General features: G+C 40.0%; 1 protein-coding gene across 2 annotated transcripts in view; it reads right to left on the reverse strand.

The window, feature by feature from the left end:
• Positions 1-338: 338 nt before the first annotated feature.
• The window catches only part of LOC111869955 (XK-related protein 4), a 29,933-nt gene continuing 10,453 nt past the window's right edge, over positions 339-19,818 (reverse strand). Inside the window, exons 4-7 of one of the 2 annotated variants that reach the window (XM_033753612.1) lie at positions 18,167-18,319; positions 16,948-17,227; positions 14,072-14,262; positions 339-622 (exon numbers count right to left, since the gene is read on the reverse strand). In XM_033753612.1, coding sequence (XP_033609503.1) covers positions 573-622; positions 14,072-14,262; positions 16,948-17,227; positions 18,167-18,319 — 674 coding nt within the window. In that variant the 3' untranslated portion in view covers positions 339-572. Of the gene's footprint in view, positions 623-5,322; positions 6,102-14,071; positions 14,263-16,947; positions 17,228-18,166; positions 18,320-19,818 lie in introns of those variants that run through there. The other variant, XM_033753613.1, reaches the window with a different exon arrangement.

Genomic DNA, 19,818 nt, shown 5'->3' on the forward strand with positions numbered 1-19,818 from the left:
GACATAACTGAAAAGCATGCTACAAACGTGATGGGCAAGCTGCCAGAACAAAACACCTGGGACAGGCATATATTTATGAGCAATGGACAACATCTCTTGTTAGGTGAAACTGAATGCACCAAAATAACATGGGTTTAATAGAAATTTTAATGAATTTTATCTTGTTTTACCTTGAAAAGAGAACTATAGTGTGTGATTTTAACACGGACTAACACAGTGTAGCAGTTTTAATAAAATATTTGTCACATATCAAGACACCTGAAGATGGCCGTTTGGGGCCGAAACATGTTGTGTCAAAGTGTAAAATGTTAAACTAAAATTAGGATTAAGTGGTGAAAAACAAGTGTTGCAATATTGATAGACAATAAATATATGGACGTTAAGTTAACCACCCCATGCTAACTTGGCTCACTTGTTTCAAGAATCTCGAGGGTAAGCGGACGTACTGGATGCAGAGCCCCCAAGAATACATCACCACCACCGAGCACTGTCAAGGCCAGATATACAATCCCAATGCTCTATCTCGAATACTGTGCTGGGAAGAGTGTACTCACTGCTAACAAATCAAGGCACTAGCAAACATCAAGAAGGTGCGGGCCAATCCACCTGTATCTGTAGAAGCCTGGAAACCAATAACCATGAGAAGAGATGACTGAAGAAGACACAGGACCCACTTTATATGAAATGGAGGCTGGATACCATTAGGAATGGAAAGACAGTGCTGACTGTAGCCCCACCCACAACAGCTCCAAGGACCAATGCAAGAAGTCTCTTGCAGGAATGGATGGCTTCCTGGAGTGCCACAAGGAGTCTGATGGCCAGCTTCCTGGAGTGCCACAAGGAGTCTGATGGCCAATCAAAAATAGCTTATACCGTCCTCCCTTGGAGTAAAGTGAAGGATGAAGAGTTCTTTCTTCTAGGATATAATGCTGTGAAGTCAGCTGAAAGTCAACAGACCATTTGGTTGAACATGTCGCCTCCATCTACAGGGTCGAATAAGCCAAGCACAAGACACCAGCATGAAATAACATAGCTGGTTGCTTGCATGGCTTATTCTTTGACCTGAATATAAAGGGCAGACACTGAGAGAATTTCTTGTGACTAAAACTGTACCGTCTGTTCAGTCAGCCAAAACTGAAATGTATGATGAGTGTGTCTGTGTGAAGCAGTTTGTAACCAAAGAAAAAGTTTCCCAGTGGACAGAAAACGAAACTGTGTCATCTCAAAGGCAGGTTTAAATGGTCTCTCACTTCAACAAAAACCATGTTCCTTTCTCAAAGTACCTAAGTAAGCAGAGCTCCTTTTCTGCCTTCCTGTAACCAGTTCAGCAACTAAAAGGGTATTTTCCTTCATGAATACCATTTGGACCAGCAACAAAACTCAGCTTGGTGTGGACACTCTGAAGGCAATGTTAGTGACCAAAGTAAACTATGATGAAACCTGTTTGGGTTGTTTAAAGTGCTCTCACACGGAAAGATCTCCTTAAGAAAATTCAAAATTCTGAAAAATACAACAGCTTTGATTCTTCTTATTTTTAAAGGATGATAACAGTTTGATCTTAGCAGTAGTTTCTCCTTTTACTGTATATAATAGACTTTCATTGTAGATGAACTATTTTTCATATGACTATACAAATTAAACTTTTCAATGGCCTAATTTTACACCCCTCCTCAACATTTATGAGGTGTCCCAAATCTGAGGCTGAAAAATCCAGTCGCCTTACTACAGTGGACTTCAATTTCATTCTCAATGTCCAACACAACCAACTAACAGACTTCTGTTCAGTCTACATGCTTTTATTCCTCCAGCATCCTAATCCAGCATCCAGCATCAATAATCTGAGGACTATAGGGCCCCAGTTTTTTCTGTACCATGACGCAGTAGCCCAGGAGTCGGGGAACTTTTTTACTTATTACCCCAAAATATATTTATTTACGCCGACGTTACCCCCTTGATTTGAAAGAGAGAAAATCATAGATTATTCAAATTCAAAAAGTTTATTGAATATGGAGAATACAATTATAAATATAAAAATTATAAAATAAATGCGATAAAATACAAGTAAATTAATATCCTCATTATGAAACAAAATATTTCTTAGAAAATTTTTTCAATTCAGGTTTTGGAGAAATGATGTTGTTTCATTTTTGATACAATAACATCAAAATTGGGACATTTTGATGTCAGAGCAATTTGCATACTGTCTTCGGGGTCCAATCGATTTCTCTGCTTTGTTTTTATGTTTAGTAGAGTGGAAAATCCTTGTTCGCAAAGGTAGGTTGTTGCAAAGGGCAGCAACTTTTTGACTGACTCCTCATGTGCCATTTTGAAAGAATTTGCAGCTCTTGACATCCAAAAATATGACAGATCTGCTTTGTTTTCAAATTCAATATGTGCTTCATTATTGGATTGAAGTTCAAGAAGTGTCTCTGCCAAACCTTGAGGCTCTTCTGGTACATCAGCAATTTCACATTTAAAGGGATCTACAACCCAACTGACATTATGCGAATCAAGATCTCTAAAGTAATCATCGAACCGCTTTTTGAGTTTGGTAAATTGCCTTATAACTGTGTCCTTGATGTCATCAAAAGTAATATTTTCACAATCTTCCAAAAACAAAGCCAACCTTGAAAAGGCAGCAATCTTGTTTTGTTCTGCTTTCTGTCTCCAATATAAAAGCTTTGATCCAAACGCTGAAATCTTTTCTCTGGCTGAAATTATATTGATGTTTTTTCCTTGCAATTCTTTGTTCAATGCATTCACATACTCAAAAATTTCAGCTAAATATGTGAGATGTGCAACCCACGAGGAGTTTGTAAACTTATCTGCGAGAACATGCTTTTGATCAACCATAAAAATTTCAAGTTCAGTTTTGAGAACCCACACTCAGTTCAGAACATTTCCACGTGACAGCCACCTCACTTCTGTATGATAAAGTAGGTCTGTATATTCAGCCTCCCCATCTGTACATAATTCACGAAAGTCGCATGTTTAGTGCATGTCCTTTGATGACATTGACAACGTTGATAACATCATGCATGACTGCTTCCAGTGCAGGTTCCAAACGTTTCACAAGCAGTGCCTGGCGATGGATCATACAGTGGTTAACTTCAATTTTTGGATTTTTCTCTCTCGCCAAAGCCGAAAAACCACTAACATGACCCAACATAGCTGGAGCTCCATCAACAGACAAAGCAATGCAGTCTTCCCACTTTAAATTAGCGTTATTAAAGCATTCATTAATTTTACTGAAGACATCAATTCCACAAGATCACAACTTGAGGGGAGAACAAAACAACAACTCCTCTTCAATTGCATGTAAACCTTTGTAGCGAACATACACCATCAGCTGCGAATTACTGCTGACATCTGTAGTTCCATCAAGCTGAATAGCAAAGCATTTACTCTCTTCTATTGAAGAAATAACTTGTTCCCTCACATTTTCTGCTAAAATAGAAATTCTTTCTTTCACAACTTTTGCAGGCAAGGGCACTGAATTTAGTTTTGCAGCTTCTTTCTGACCACACATAATCTCTGCCATTTTCAAAGCTGCTGGTTTAACCAATTGCTCACCAATAGAATGTGGTTTCTTGTTTCAGGCAATCAACCAGGCCACTTGAAAGCTGGCTTTTGATGCTGAATGTACTTCTCAAATTGCTGTTCAGTCTTTGTTTTTGACAGACATTTCCAAATTTACAAAGTATTCCCGCGGTTTGGAAGACAGGTGTCGGTGCAAATTATTCAAGTGTTTCTTCAACTGACTCTTTTTGAAAGATTCTGTAGTCACTACTTTCACACAGACAACACACTGTGGTTTCATTATTCCTTTGTCTTCTATTTGTGTAAACTCATAATTGAGGAACTCTTCTGGTATATTCGTTTTCTAGTTGATGTCATTTGAGGGGTAAAAAAAAGACAGTGATTCAAAAAGTTTTAACCCTTCAGCACACGCGTTTCTTATAGTTACACGAGGACACGCGTAATGTGGAGGAAACCTCCGCATGTACAATATGTGTAAGTCAGTACTGGAGGCCGCACCATAGCTCAGGCAGTTAGCTGCACATGTACTATAACACGAAATTACCGATTCAGTGTGACAAGATCAAACTGCTACTACTGCACATAAATGATAGTGCGTCGGTTTAATAAAAAACTTCATTTCGCTTGCTTATTAAATAATGAATGAATCAATTTATTGATAGTAAATCCTTGCTAACAAGACACTATCTTACCTTGATCGTCGAAGTTTTTGAGCATAAGATTAAAAATAGGTGACTAGGCCAAAATGATGTATACAAGACGTGTGCTTCTGCTGGCTGCCGAGCCACAACTAATGCTAACGTCCACAACATGCTGGGCGCGTTTATCTATAGAAGTGTTTAGTGATGACGTCACGCTGCCATGATAGACTCTTAAACAATTTCCGTAGCAGCCGTTGTTATGGATGGTTATATGCCGGAAGAAAAATTTCTGTCATAACAAGGAACACGTTTTTTATATAATTTCATTTATGTCTATTGAGTCCTCATTACCCCCAAGAATTTCATTTTTACCCCGGTTCGCCGACCACTGCAGTAGCCAAACGAAGACTAACCAAAGTTTGTAGTATGTTATATGATTACATTCAAAACATTTCACCTGAGGTAAATAAGTTATGATTTTTCAGACAGGTGCTCCAGGAGAAACTGAAACCACAAATTGCGAAATTTTCAATGACCAGCCCAAAATGTTGGTGAAATTTTGACTAACCTGGATGCACACACCCCATCAGAAATTAAATAATAAGTTCTATACAGTAAAACAATCCTCTGTAATTTTTCTATGAAGTGTCTAAGTGAATACTGCCATAATGTAACACGATGGCTGAAAAGGCCAGAATAGTGGAGCTAGAAGAGACTGCCACTGCAAGGGATGGCAGAGTAAACATGCTGCCACAGCATCCAAATCAGATGACCACAAAAATGAATACACACACAATTGAAGACATGCTGGAAGCCGTGCTTTCTGCTGGGTCCACTCCAAGGCCATACATTGAGGAACCCAAGCCAGCTGAGTGAGACAGTCACCAGCCACTAAGGATGTGAACACACAAGCTGAGGAATCTATGGTGTTGGGGGCCATTACCAGGCAACCACTAGTGAAGACAAACTGAGAAGACTTAGTGTATGCCATAGTGAACTGTAAACTGCATAAACTAGCAACAGTGCTACATTAGTAAATGTAATTATGAGGTATACAATTCAATAAATCCAATGATCAATCCAAATTCTGTGCCTAGTCACTAAATACTATGTGACAATATCAACAGCATCAAAGTGAATGTGTAGTTTTTCCGTAAAGAAATATTCTTTGAGACACTGCATTAAACTTTGTTTCAAGAAATACCAATACTTGCAAGAATGTTTCATCATCACACTGTTGAAACAAGACAGGCAGCTACCAACCAATTTACTTATGGAATGTTATTTTGTCAAGAGTTCAAACAAGCAGCAATGGCAAGGGTCAAATTGGCTAAGTTTTCACTTGCATCTTCACAGGGTAAGGGTGAGAATGGCCAAGGTTTGGTGATGGTGGACTCTGACAGAGAAAGGGTTGAAATGGATGAAAGAATCTAGAAACAAAATTCACTGACTTGTTACATCAAACTGCATAAAAAAAAGCCATCACTGACATCACAGAGCATGGCAATGGAGTACAATGGACATTTACGTAACTCTACAAGAGCAGGAAAACTGCTTTCTCAGTATTCAATGCCATTAAATTTTTAAACATCTTATTCAACATCCATATTCAATAAAATCAGATCTGTATATCTTGTGTGTTCGAGCAGGCATCAACCTATAAGCTTGTGTACCCAGGCTTACCCTCAATTAACATCATTTCCAAGCCACTCAGGAAATAAAACCTGTAGGACTGGCCAGTCCCTCAGGATAAAACACTGTGATCGCATGTAGCAGAAAGGCACAGCCACAAAATAATTTGTTTTTTATATTACACCATATAAACCATTAAAATGTATCAATTTGGGAACACTGCAAAATCAGTTACAAAGCAATGCCAGTCATGTTATATGCAATTGCCTTGGAGTATCAAAAAGGAATCTGAAACATAAGAACTATGATTTGTTACATCGTGACATTGCAATGCACTCGCATCCCACATTTAGGACTTATTAACCCTACATTTTCACAGTATAACTTTATGTACAGCAGAAGTCATGTTTGCACCTAACAACAGAGAACTAAATCAATGGCTGAACTTTCATCTAAATCTTGGCACATCTGAATAAAAATCAGACATATAGGAGCACCATAAAGAAAAGACTTGCCGCATGTCTGTAAATGCTTGGAGGTTATCTTTTGAATTGTTGTTGTGCTCACACCTTAGGAACTTGTCTACTTGAGTACAAATATTATGCACCTATCTCCAGGCTAGCTCTATCATTTGGGCCCAACTGAGGAGGCTTTACCTGAAGACAAAGACAGAATCCAGTCTCTGAAAAGTTGTGTTTTGAAAAATAAATATGGCAAGGGATAATGTCCAAAAACATAATATTTGTACTGATGTGCCATCATCACAAACTTCTAGATCTTATTTGTCTATATGACTTGTCATTCACTGGTAAATGCGATGCAGTAAGACTTTACATCATCTACACCATCAGGGCTCCATAAATAAACCCATAACAGACTAGTCACAGAATTCACTCAACCATGTTTCATAATATACTTCATACAAACACTGCTGTAGGGCATAAAATTGTTAAAAAAATTAATGGTTAAATGACATTATCCCAAATAAATGTTGCTCATTATTTAATTTGTTTTCTACAATTTATGTGTGAAAATAAATGATGTTATAGACAGTGTCACGTAACTTTGAACAAGGCCCCGCATTCCTAGTCGAATGCCGCGCATAGCTTGTGGTGGGAGGAGTTTCTTAATACTCGCTCTTCCACATTCACTGACCCCTCGTGTTTCACTGAAACCACCCTATTCTCTTTTTGAAGAGCATATTACAATATTACAAATATATTGTCACTCCTCATGCAAAGAAAAACATTAAGTAATTATATACATTTGCAATTACTTGCTTTGTCTGTGAGTGTAGACTTATACCCTGACCTAATTTCTTACTCATTATGTACGATTTAGCACACAAGGAAACTGACGTTTTTAACCTTTAAGAGCCGAGCGACACCATATGGCGTCATGAAAATAAAGTCAAGGGGACGAATGACGCCATATGTCATCGCGCAGTCCACGCGTGCGGCCGGCTTTTTAAAATCTAATTTTAAGTTATAAATTCTTTTTCTACTTACATGATTTTTGGTCACCAGCTTTATAAGTTGTCTCTCTTCCCACCTGCGTTGTCTGACGGAAGTTGGCTTCGTGTGGAAATCTTGGAAACATCCGGAAATCCAGAGTCCAACGTCGCACTTCACGCACTTTGTCTAGACGGTTCTTCATTTCCCATGCGAAAAGCACACATGACACCTCAATTGCGAAGTAGAGGAAGTTGGCCAGCGATGTGGTTTGGCCTCCTATAATCGAGATATCTCCGATAAAATGGCAGGGGTTCGAGCCCTGGGCCGTTGATGGCGAGGTGGACCCCTTCCAACATGTTCCGCACAAGAGCGAGACGAAATTCTCTGTGTGACAACAGGATGTAACTGTTCAGATCCAGGAGATGGAAAAATAGTTTATTTGTCCATTTCCAGGTTCGACGACAGATGCTATAACTGTTTGCCACAGTTTGCCCACAGCTCCACCTGAATAATTATTCACACTCCTCTTGCCATGCTGGTGTGGTGGTCCCCAGGTTGCCGACCAAGATGATGGGTCTTCGTCGAAATCAATCTCTGATTCACTTTCCTCAATGCCACTCTCAGAATTGAATGTACAACAATCTGATTCGGAGTCGTTTATGAGTTGAAATATGTCAGCGTCTTCCTAACAAGACAGCGCAATGGTTGGTTCACGCTTTTGATACTGCTTGGCAGTATTAGGATGCTAACCATGAAAGTACTTATAATCTACTTCCAGCAGAGTGAGAACAGAGAGCTTGTTTGTTGCGACAAGCGATAATAAACAATCAGGGTTCTTGTATACTAATAGATACTCACCCCACATCTCTGCATACCGAAATGACGTACGTGTATAATCTTTCGAGACATGCAAGACTAAACATGGCTACATAAACCATCCGCTGCTGTGTTGCAACATCTACATACTGCATTCTTCGTTCCAAGAACTCTGAATTCTTGTAGAGAGACGACAAATTTGGGAAATTTTTACTTGGAATCAGTCTAAAATTTTTTACACATTTTACAAAGTCTGTAAATTACAATATCTGATTCTACATTCTTCCTAGAAAAAAACAGCGTTTATTTGGTTCGTTTATCACAAAAATTGTAGAAATCACAGCAATTTTAGGAAATGATTACAGTTTTTATTGCTTTAAAATTGTGGGTATTTAAATCAAATACGTCCCGCTGCCATTACCGGAATTTAAAGGGCCGTCACTTAAAGGTTAAACACATGAGAGAAAAATCGTAAGTACAACCTGCTTCGAGGCTGCCTTACAAACAACTGGCCGCCCGTCACTTCTCACACCTTCGAACCCACCCCCTTGTCTGAAATTTTTCTTCTGCACATTCAAGGTTACTCTTGGCCTTGTTTGAAGTTACGTGACACTTGATATACTACATTTGTAACACATTTAGACCAAGACTAAAAATACAGTTGCCCGGCCTATGTTGGCTTTACAGAGGCCAGTAACTAATTAATTAACTCTATGGAGATGTGCCCTTCTTCAAAAGCTGCCAGTTGTGCAAAATATTTTATGGAATTCAAAGGTACATTACCTTGTTCACAAGAGCCCTCCATTGTCCCCTTTATTGAGCAACATCAATCCAGTTCATACCGCCCCACCCTATTACTCTTGGATCAATCTTAATATTGTTATCCCACTTACATCTAGGTCTTCCTAGTGGTCTCTTTCCTTCTGGCTTTCCCACCAAAATCCTATATGCATTCATTTTCACCCCCAGTCATTCTACCCGTCCTGCCAACCAAATCCTCCTTGACTTGATCATTCTAATTATACTTGGAGAAAAGTACAAGTTATGAAGCTCCTCATTATACAGTTTCCTCCAATCTCCCATCACCTCATCTCTCTTCAGTCCAAATATTCTCAAACACCCTATGTTCTTCCCTTAATGTCAGAGACTTAGTTTCACAACCACACAGAACCACAGGCAAAATTATAGTTGTGCATACTCTAAATTTTATGTTTTCAGACAGCAGATGAGAGGACCAAAGGTTCTGCACTGAATGGTAGTAAGCATTGCCCAAATTCAATCACCTCTTAATTTCCTCCTGAATTAATTTTGATTTGTTACTGTTGTTCCCAAATATATGAACTGTGTCACATCAAAGGATCGATTTGCTATATCTGTCATGATTCTGTCCTGCATTCTGGTGACAAAACAGAAACATATAAGTAGTTTTCTCTGTGTTTCCTTCTAGTAAACTTCCTTACTAGCATCAATCACAGTGCAACGGGAGAGTGGCAGATTGCATCAGCGCGTTGCTAGGTGACAACTCTGTGAATGCTTGGATAGTGCAACAGGAAGTGCAAGTGATGCCACATATCCTCACTCATCCCTTTACTATGCGACAGTAAACACCCCTCCCCACTCGGCTGTGACGTCACGCAACAGTGGAGTCTGTGCTGTTTCCTGTGTGGTCTGCGAGAGGCCTATGTAAGGGGGTTCAATGCACCAGAGTTGTTCAGTTGTACTGAGTGAATGTAATTGAGAGAGTTATAAGCGTCAGTTTCAGTTGAAATATAGCAGTCGCTGAAGACAGTTGAAGTCTGGAAGTGACTATAGCAGAAGAAGTGGGACACTTAAATTGTGAATTGTGTAAGTGTGGATAAAAATGTGCAATAAATTCGCTAGATCCAAGACCAGGTGAAGTTATATGTCGGATCACACGGTTGACATGTGCCAACTGGTGTTACAGAAGTGAGATTCGAACTTAAACACGTCTCAATCTAGGATGAATAATTGAATTTATGATTGCATCAAGTGTCATCATCCCAAAAAAAAAGAAAACAGTTGGTGGAACTCCTGCTGAAAGAAACGAGAAGTAACCAAGCGAAGGCGAATGCAGGCAGAGGAGCCTGGCGAGAAAAAATGGACACTGATGTGAAGGCCTGGCATTCAAGCCACGCCAAAGCCCCACTTAGCGATTTTTTTTTTAATTTAAGGCCTGGCAAGATGTCCCCAGAAATGGAAGCCATCCAAGCAAGTATGAAATCCACACGAGACAAGAGGATGCACGCCAGCCATGAAGAAACAATATTGATTGCTCGAAAAGAGACGATGTCCTGCCGAGAAACGATGGAGGTGCATCTAGAAAAAAAAAACAACCAACCTCACTGGACAGGAAACCTAAGGTGGCAAAGCATCAAGAAGCCCCCAAGGAAAATGCTGTAGTGAAACCACTCAAAGGACAGAAGAAGCAGCATAAGGGCAAGATGCAAGCTGCAGGGCAACGTGGAGAGCCAAAGGAACTGACCCAAAGAGACTGTGGATCTCAGATGATATTGGCTGCCAGGTGCAGGAAGGTGTCCCGCCGTGCAACAGTGGCATGGTGTAAGAAGAACATCTTCAGGGAAATTCTGACCCACGGAAATTGTGGAACACGGCATGAACTGGCTGCTGACAGAAATATGACCAGCTGTGCAGGTATGGCACAGTGCAAGGGAAATTTCATAAATATTCAACCAGGGTCAATTCTGAACAAGAAACCCGGAAAGGACGAATAGAGGAAAATAGACGCTGGAAAGGACCACAATGCAAAACGGGAATAAAGGACCCAACCACGAACCATATTGGAGAGCGGACCTCAAGACAGCTATCACCTCTGGGAAGAATAGGACCGCTCTGTAAGATTCTCAAGAGGACGCTAATGCTGAAATTCATGAAAAGAGCAACCAGAATGTTCGGCGGGTTGTGGAAGGTGAGAGACAATATGCTGTGGGGGGTATCGGCTTCCTCTTAAATGACAAAACATGGTTGGACCTTGTGAAGGGGTTGCACCCCTCCAAAACAGAAAAAGAGACTGCAAGCAGAAGAGGAACCAGTAATATAGAAACAACGACCTCCCCAGCATGAATGGAGAATGATGATGAAAACATGGAGTGACAGGTAGTACAACTGGATCAGCTTGCACCCTACCACGGAGCGACTCAGGACGAGCACCCTTGAAGGAGGAGGCGGATACGGTAGAATGAACACCACAAAAGACACATGAAGAATGGCAAGACCGAATGTGGACGTTGCTAGCAGGAATCCGCGGAAACAACGGGAAGAAAAGGAATGGGGATGCACCGTTAGGCTATTTGGGACAAAGAGCCCTAAGGAGGGTGCAATGTGGCATATTTACTCTATCCAGGAACTTTTGAGCCACAGAGGCCTCGGAGCACGTGTGCAACAGGAGAGTTGCAGACTGTATCGGCGCCGCCTTGCTAGGCGACAATCTGTGAATGCTTGGATAGGGCAACAGGAAGTGTGAGTGATGCCACATATCCCCACTCATCCCTTTACTATGCGAATCTCAGTAAACACCCCTCCCCTCTAGGCTGTGATGTCACGCAACAGTGGAGTCTGTGCTGTTTCCTGTGTGGTCTGCGAGAGGCCTATGTAAGGGGGTTCAATGCACCAGAGTTGTTCAGTTGTACTGAATGAATGTAATCGAGACAGTTACAAGTGTCAGGGTCAGTTGAAATACAGCAGCCGTCAATACAGTGTTATGTCACAAATTTCAACTGGAAATCGAAGGCATTGCCTAAATGTTACGAGACTTGCAAAAGCATTTTACAGCAATTAGGTTAAATAATTGCTAAGAGTTGTCGCAACGACCAGGGTAAGGATGACAACACCTAGACTGGGGATCTAGGTTATGAATGTTCATGATCAGCATTTATGCGTAATCGCACAAGCAGGAAGCTCACCTCACTAGGCCACTGGAGTAAAATGAAATTAGTAAATACGCAGTGACGAGACGCTGCGGATTCGTCTGCGACGGATGGGGGTTAACCAATGGGAACCTACCACCCCAAAATTTAGAAGAAAGGGAGGAGTTAACCTCCCTCTTTTGCCATCTGCGGCATCAGCAATTTTATAATATGAAAGTGGGAAAGGAAGGCTTTTAGGGATCGCTCAAAAAAAAAATGTAATATTCAGCAAGCAGCTGGAGGCTCTGCTCGACATGGGCGCTACAAGTGATGGTGTCCGACTGCGTCTCTATCTCAAGTAAGTCAGTTTGCTCATACTAGCCATGTTAGTAAACTTTATTGTTGTTTGTTGAAATGTTGGAAACCAATCTCCAGTGTGCCCTGCGAGCCCTTCGGGTAGAATAGGAGAAATAGTGTAACGAGTGATGACCGAGGTTGTTAGTGTAGTAAATATGGTTGACGTTAGATTGTGTGCCATGATTTGCTGGTAGTATGCGGAGCATGCATATTTGTTGTTCATTGATGTGACCATTGATTTTGTGATAAACATACTTACGTTTTAGTATTTATAGTTTTAGGAGCAGAATATTTTAAGGGTAAAGTATTATGATAGGATAGGGTAGAACGGTGAAATGAAGGGAGAGAGTAAAAAGGTTCACATCGAACGATTAATACTTGTATATCCTCATGAGTCGAAATAGGAGAAGATGAGTGAGACAGACTCAAATCATACACCCCAGAAGGGGAGATCAGAATGAAGTGATTGTCAAGAAAGGGAAAGACACTACGTAGTCCCAACTGAAAGTTGGCATTGTTAATACTGTAAATAGACAGTGTAATTAGGGTTGGATGTACACAGAGAGTTTGATTCGCCCCGCCACAAACTCAACCCTTCCACGACCGATCCAGAGCTATCCTAGCCCAAGCGTAGGCAGAACAGACTCCAGGCAGCCAACAGCAGCCAGATGCAACAAACAGTTAGAGCAGTAACGACACCCCCAACTTGGGGGCGTGACAGTTAATGGGTAGAGACAGGTTAAAACCTACGCGCTCGCTCTATGCCAGCACAAAGTGGTGCCAGTGATGGTGGGGCCAGCCAACGAAAGGATGGCGTTTGAGTAAATTTAGGATCATTTCGTTAGCCCCTCCTACGGCACAACAAATCGGTGGCAGCGGTGGGCCATTAGCCAACGAAGATGGCTGACAAAGGGAATTAGTATTGTGTTTTACCCACCACTGCGATCGCAGCATTACATATGGCGACAGCAGTGAGATACTGAACCCCACCTGTCGTCACGAAAGACAATGGGTGGCATCGGGGGTACAGTGGTAGAAGGCTCGCCTGCCACGCAGGCAGCACTTAGCATTTTTAGTAGCCCCCCCTTAAGGCGTTACAGACAGTTGAAGTCTGGAAGTGACTATAACAGAAGAAGTAAGTGGGACACAAATTGTGAATTGTGTAAGCGTGGATAAAAGTGTGCAATAAATTCACTAGACCCAAGACCGGCGTGAGGTTATTTGTCGTGTCACATACAGCCAACACGTGACAATATATCACTGGATCACATGCTATGAGAACAAAATTATTTTGCACATAAAAAATTAAATGCTATTTACCTTTCTACTGTTAATGAAGAAAAATGTACATCAGCTGTCCAACAGCTGGCATTCTCCCGATTTTTTAGATTTGTCATAAATGCAATATATTATTTCTGTATATTAAAATATATAATTTCTTTATATCAAAAACTATATGTTTATAATACTGATATCTCATACTTCGATTTCCATATAATATTTCTCAAAGTAAAAAATCAAAGTTTCACACTTATATGCTGAATGAGCTTGTGAAGTTTTGGGCCCATAACAGTGAAAGGGTTAACATGAGGTAGCAGTTAAGCAATTCAATTTAATTTCAATTCTAAATGACCCTGATGCCCTTTCCAACATTCATATATATATAGTATATCCTGGAGATAACATGAAAATAGAATACAAATTGTATGCTAAAGCGTTCTTTGGCTAGAGAACTGTTTGCTCTGACCTGGCTTTCCTAGATCCATGTTCGGATCTGTTATGGAGATGCTTTTGCTAAGAGTAGTTGACGTTCCACTAGGATGGAAGTACCGATAATACAGCAGCATAAATGTCAGAGCAAGAAGAAAGGCAACTACTTGAGCCACTACAGCACCATAGTACAGCACTGGATTCTGTGCTGAACTGCTTGCTACACACCTGCATAAAGCGAAAAAAAAAGATTCTTTCATAAAACATGACAATGCAATCACTTAAGTGACTGACTGCAGCCTGAACAATCAGGGTTTGATTAGAACTATGGGTACTGCAATTTTCTCACCACCATTATGTCCAAAAAGGTTCTAAGGCTCACCCACCCTCTTAACAAATGAAGTACTGCAGCTGTTTTCACAGAGGGTAATGGCAGCTGACTATTCACTTCCATCTAATGTTGACATTAACCCTTTCCTGTCAACGTTGATATATAATTGACATGGTGACTGTGCTTCCGTGGACAAATGTCGATATACTATCAACAAAGTTTGTGTAGTGTTTCTGCGGTCATATTTCAATCATGCATCACTAGTTGGCACTGCAGATTATATCAACACATGCATGAATGTTTCGTCTCCTTCCTTCTGCCATCTGGAAGTCATAATTTGAATTTCTTGAGAACAAATGCCACTTATATATTATGGCATCTCATATGTTAATAGCATGCTTTTACGTTCAGTTAAACCACAGCCATCCGGTTTGGAGAAAGTAGATATAATCCCTTGTGTGATGCGGATGAGGAATCTAGTAGTGATACGTTAAGTAAAGAACTCGATATTGACTATGATGATAAGATTAATTTGGAAACTGAAGGAAAAACTGTGAGTGAAGAATCGAGCAATAAAATGTTAGAAAGTGAGAGTGAGAGCGAAATGAGTGTTCTTGCATGTTGGTAGGTAGGAAGATGTGACAATGGGTGATGATGTATGTGGGGAAATGATGCCACTGAATAAAGCAATCAGGCAATCAAAAAGATAAGAAAGTACATGGGGTGATAAAACATATAGTAAAACAATTTCATAAAAATTTGTGCCAAGTGAAAACACTGTAATAAATTAATCAACATTTGGTTTCAAGCACAAAATAATTTTTGAAACTTATAATCCACCCATCAAAAGAAACAAAGAAGTGGGGTATCAGGTTAATTGCATTAACTGGATGTGACACTTGTTATGTTCACAGTATAATTCCAAATTACAGAAAACTTACAGGCAACATGTGTAACTTACTATACTCTGAAAAACTGTTCATTTCAAGAATAGTTCTTCCTTGAAGGACAGACTATGACTCAGTGTGTCTGCTATTGAAGACTATCACTATGCCTTTCTTGCACAAACTTTTTGGCCAAAACAGTTCACTTGGTTCAGTAGGCATTTCAAAACCCCTGATGACCTGGCTGCAGATATCTTTCTAAATGCGATGACTGGAAACGGTTAAAAATACATGGAACGCCAAATCATATATGTAACCAAGGCATCACAGTAACAGTCGAGCAATTACTGCCTATATATACGTGGTGCAATCCAAAAGTTCCCGAAATATATTAATAAAAACTATTACATCTTACCTAGATCTTATTCTGCACCATCACCTTCAAAGTAGTCCCCTTGGGAGCGCATACACCGATCCCAGTGTTTCTGTCACTTTTCAAATGCATCCTGGAAGTCTTTCTTTGTTAGGGTGTTTAGTACCGTCTGCGTTTCTGCTTGAATTTCCTCAACTGTATCAAATCTTCGCCCCTTCAACTTGATTTTCATCTTGTGGAAGAGAAAGAAGTCGCAAGGAGCTAAGTCTGGTGAGTACAGTGGATGGGGGAACAACTGCCATCTTGTTTTTAGCCAAAAATTCCTGAACCATGTAAGCCGTATGTGGTCGTGCATTGTCATGGTGAAGTACCCAGTCATTTGTGTGCCACTTCTCTGGACATTTTCTCATGTCCTGCCACAAACACCCTAGAACATCGCGATAGAACTCTTTATTCACTGTCTGACCAGGAGGGACGAACTCCTTATGAACAATCCTGTCAATATAAAAAAAAAACAGATCAACATGGACTTAATGTTGCTCTTGACTTGTCAAGCGTTTTTTGGCCAAGGTGAAGAAGGGCTCTTCCATAGCAATGATTGCTGCTTGCTTTCAGGGTCATAGCCATAAACCCAACTTTCGTCACCAGTGATAACCTTCGAAAGAAGTTTGGATCCTCTAGAAGCGGTTGCTGAAGTTCCCTGCAGACTTCTAAGCGATGCTGCTTCTGTTCATTTTGCAGCAGTCGTGGCACAAACTTCGCCGCAATCCTCTTCATTTTCAGTTCCTCTGACAAAATTCGTTGACATGTACCATAACTTAGTCCAAAGGTGTTACAGAGGTCTTGGATGGTCAGTCTACGATCTTGCAGAGTCAGATCCCTAACTTTCGCAACATTTTCTGGTGTTTTGCCTGTTGATGGCCATCCCGAACGATCGTCATCATCAGTCAATGTTCAGCCATTTTTAAAACGCTTATACCAATTGTAAGTTTATGTCTGGCCTAAACAGTTTTCACCAAAAGCTTGCTTCAACATTTGGTGCGTTTCTGCAGTGGTTTTCCAAAGTTTGAAACAAAACTTTATACAGACACGCTGCTCTCTCAGGTCAGCCATCGCAAAACCGCAAACTCACGGAAACACAACAATGGAAATACGTTCACCAACAATAAACCCAACCACTCAACTCGACGCCGCTTGCCACCCTGATTCAAGAATGATGTGTGAGGAGACACCTAGCAGTATTTTGATGTACTCATAACCATTCGCGGACAAAATTCAAATTTTGGAAACTTTTGGATTGCCCCACATACATACAGGGCCCTTACCAGACAACAAGAGCGCCAGTGTTTTCCATGAAGAACACCAGATAATAGGCCAAATACGAATATCTAGTAGGTCCATCTCGAGGAGCAATGAATGCCAATATGTAGGCCAGGCCAAGCACGAGGCTGAATAATAATTCTTCACATCGAGTAGCACAAACTGCAGTGTGTTGGTGTCCCACAGCAAGCCATGCTGACATGACACACCAATGGCATAAACAAACTGTGCCCATCCATGCTGGGAACAATGATGCTAGCAAGCTGAGGGCCAACACTCTTGACACTATAAAACAACAGAAACACCATTAGAGCAAGACTATCTTCTTACTAAACATCCTGAGATTTTTAAACTGATTACTCTGAGAATATACACATACTACTTGTAAGAACATGTACGTCCTAAAAGACTACTTCGGATTTCACACAGAATCCTCAAAATTACAATGCAGTGATTAAATCATTTTTTCTGGCTTCAATTTAAATTCCTATACTTCAAGTCCAATCATCTGCATTCAATATTTTCTCAATTTTAAGTTTTCTTCGGCTAAATGTTTAAATTAAATTCTCTGCCCTCAAGAGAGAAATTAAATGGGAACAGAAGTTTTACTAATGTATCCACTGCTCCACATTTGAACTAATCAGCACATGTACACCTGAAAACACCCAAGGACATGGTAGTGTATGTAAGAACAAGGCACACAAGGACTTTTGTGCCACAGGGCTTGGGTTTGAGACCAAATGGATTTTACTGCATATTCCTCCCTTTTATTCCTTCATACAAATGTGAAACTTTGTGAATGTTAGAGATATTAGGTCAACACAGAGATTCAAACCCTTTGTCAAGACAAAGGATCTCCCATGTTTGCCATGATCATTATTATCTTACTGCAGTGGAGAGGAGAATCCACCTTACATATACCCACACCCCAGAAAAGGACCATTTACCACTACCAAGGCAGACAAACCCCCACAAAAATTAATATGACCATAAATGGAGACAATCATAACACGGTCCAAAAACTCAAAAATAATATTTGCAACTTCAGGTTTGGCTCCAGTGAGAGTTTCCAATTAGGAATTAATGTTATTAAAAAAAAAATATTTTTTTTATTGTCTTTACCATTAGAATACCTCCATATATTGCATACAATTATAATGCTTAGAAACAGGTATATCTCTATTTTAATTCAATAACTGCACAACTAACTGATGCAAAAGTTACCTGTGCTCATAAGATGCCAGCAAAACTGCATGACAGCTCCTTGCCACTCTAACTTTTCCTTGTCGTCTCGAGCATTTCTCACTGAACGATGATAAGATGTAAGTGACCATGCCACTGATACTAGCGAACATATCACTGCCCTTGCTTGAATTGCTGTGAAAATATACAGTTTCAATATATGCCCACACAAAATCAAAGTATGCAATAACTATATGTCTTTACTTCAATAAAAATGAACATGTTATTAACATGGTAAGCCTTAAAGATACTGCCACGTGTAGGATGGCATGCGTGATGAAAATAACAAGTTCTAGACCAGATGATTGAATTTATTAACACTTCGGTTACAATCTCTCTTAATTACAATTAATACAATGCTATTACTGATTTACACATGCACTAGTCGCCTCCTGGCAACAATCTCAACACAGAAACTGGCACTTCAAATCACTATGCAGTCTTCTTGCCATTTCATCTTCAATCACCCTGGAACTCAAGTGAAAACTCTTCTGGACCCTTCTTGAATGCAAGTGGACTTGTGTTATATAGTTGCTGTATGGATAACACAGAAAACACAGTTCTACTGTTTCACAGTGCAGACCACACAGAAAACACTAGTCACATGACAGCTAAGCACTGTTGGGATGTGGCATCATTGCACCTGTGTGGAAGTGTGTTTACCACGCTGTTGCCTAGAACAGTGTTCCGCAAACAGTGTGCCATCACAAGGTGAAAGGTGTGACGTGAACTTTCACCTATTGTAAGAAATTAATTGTCAAATTTTATTCATTTTATTTTATCCCAGTTATTGTGTTTCATATGCTTGTATTTTATTCTCAGCCATTGCACTGATTAAATTAGATGATGCTTGTTTATTCTTTATTACATGCTGTGATTTTTTATGTATTCTAAGAAAGCAAACGAAAATTATTTACTCACAGTTGTTGTTATATCAGTTTTCATTATTGATTTATTTTTATTTTTCTCGCATCTACGCAGCTTCTTTGATATGCTTTCCCCACGTTCTGTGTACGTGCTTTTCCCTAAAACTGCAGGCATTAGCATGGGTTTTCCTGTCTTTTACAACGCTGTTTTGGTATTTGCCCCCGTTTGTTAGAAGTTAGAGCTTCTTCAACTTTATAACTTTCTTCCTGTAATGATGCACCCACCAATTGCTGGCCTTCATTTAAAATTATAAATATTTAAAAAATAAGTAAATAAATAAAAATAAAATAAAAATAAATTCTTCCGCCTGAAGAGTAGAGATCCCGCATTTTATAACTGTTTCAGTTCTATCACAGCTGTGCTCTGAAGTAGTTCGCAAATTTTGGTTGCTAGTTAGAGAATTACAGATGGGTCGTTTGAGATGTCCCCGACTGTATGGACGCTTGCTGATGGCAATAAAGTGGTGATGGATACAATTAAAGAACATTCAGAAATGCTGCAGCAGAAATTCAATAATTATTTTGGAGAGAGTGTACAAGATTTTGACTGGGTTCGTGATCCATTTGTGGTGAATTCAGAACATGATCCAATTAATACACAAGAGGAACTCGCAGATTTAAAAGCAAACAGAACACTGAAACTAAAACTTCTCAAAGTGCCTTTGGATACATTTTGGTTGGCAATAAGGAGTGGATACCCGGCTATCT

This window comes from Cryptotermes secundus, unplaced genomic scaffold, assembly GCF_002891405.2.
Source record: "Cryptotermes secundus unplaced genomic scaffold, Csec_1.0 scaffold1430, whole genome shotgun sequence".
In the NCBI taxonomy this organism is placed as follows: Eukaryota; Metazoa; Arthropoda; class Insecta; order Blattodea; family Kalotermitidae; genus Cryptotermes; species Cryptotermes secundus.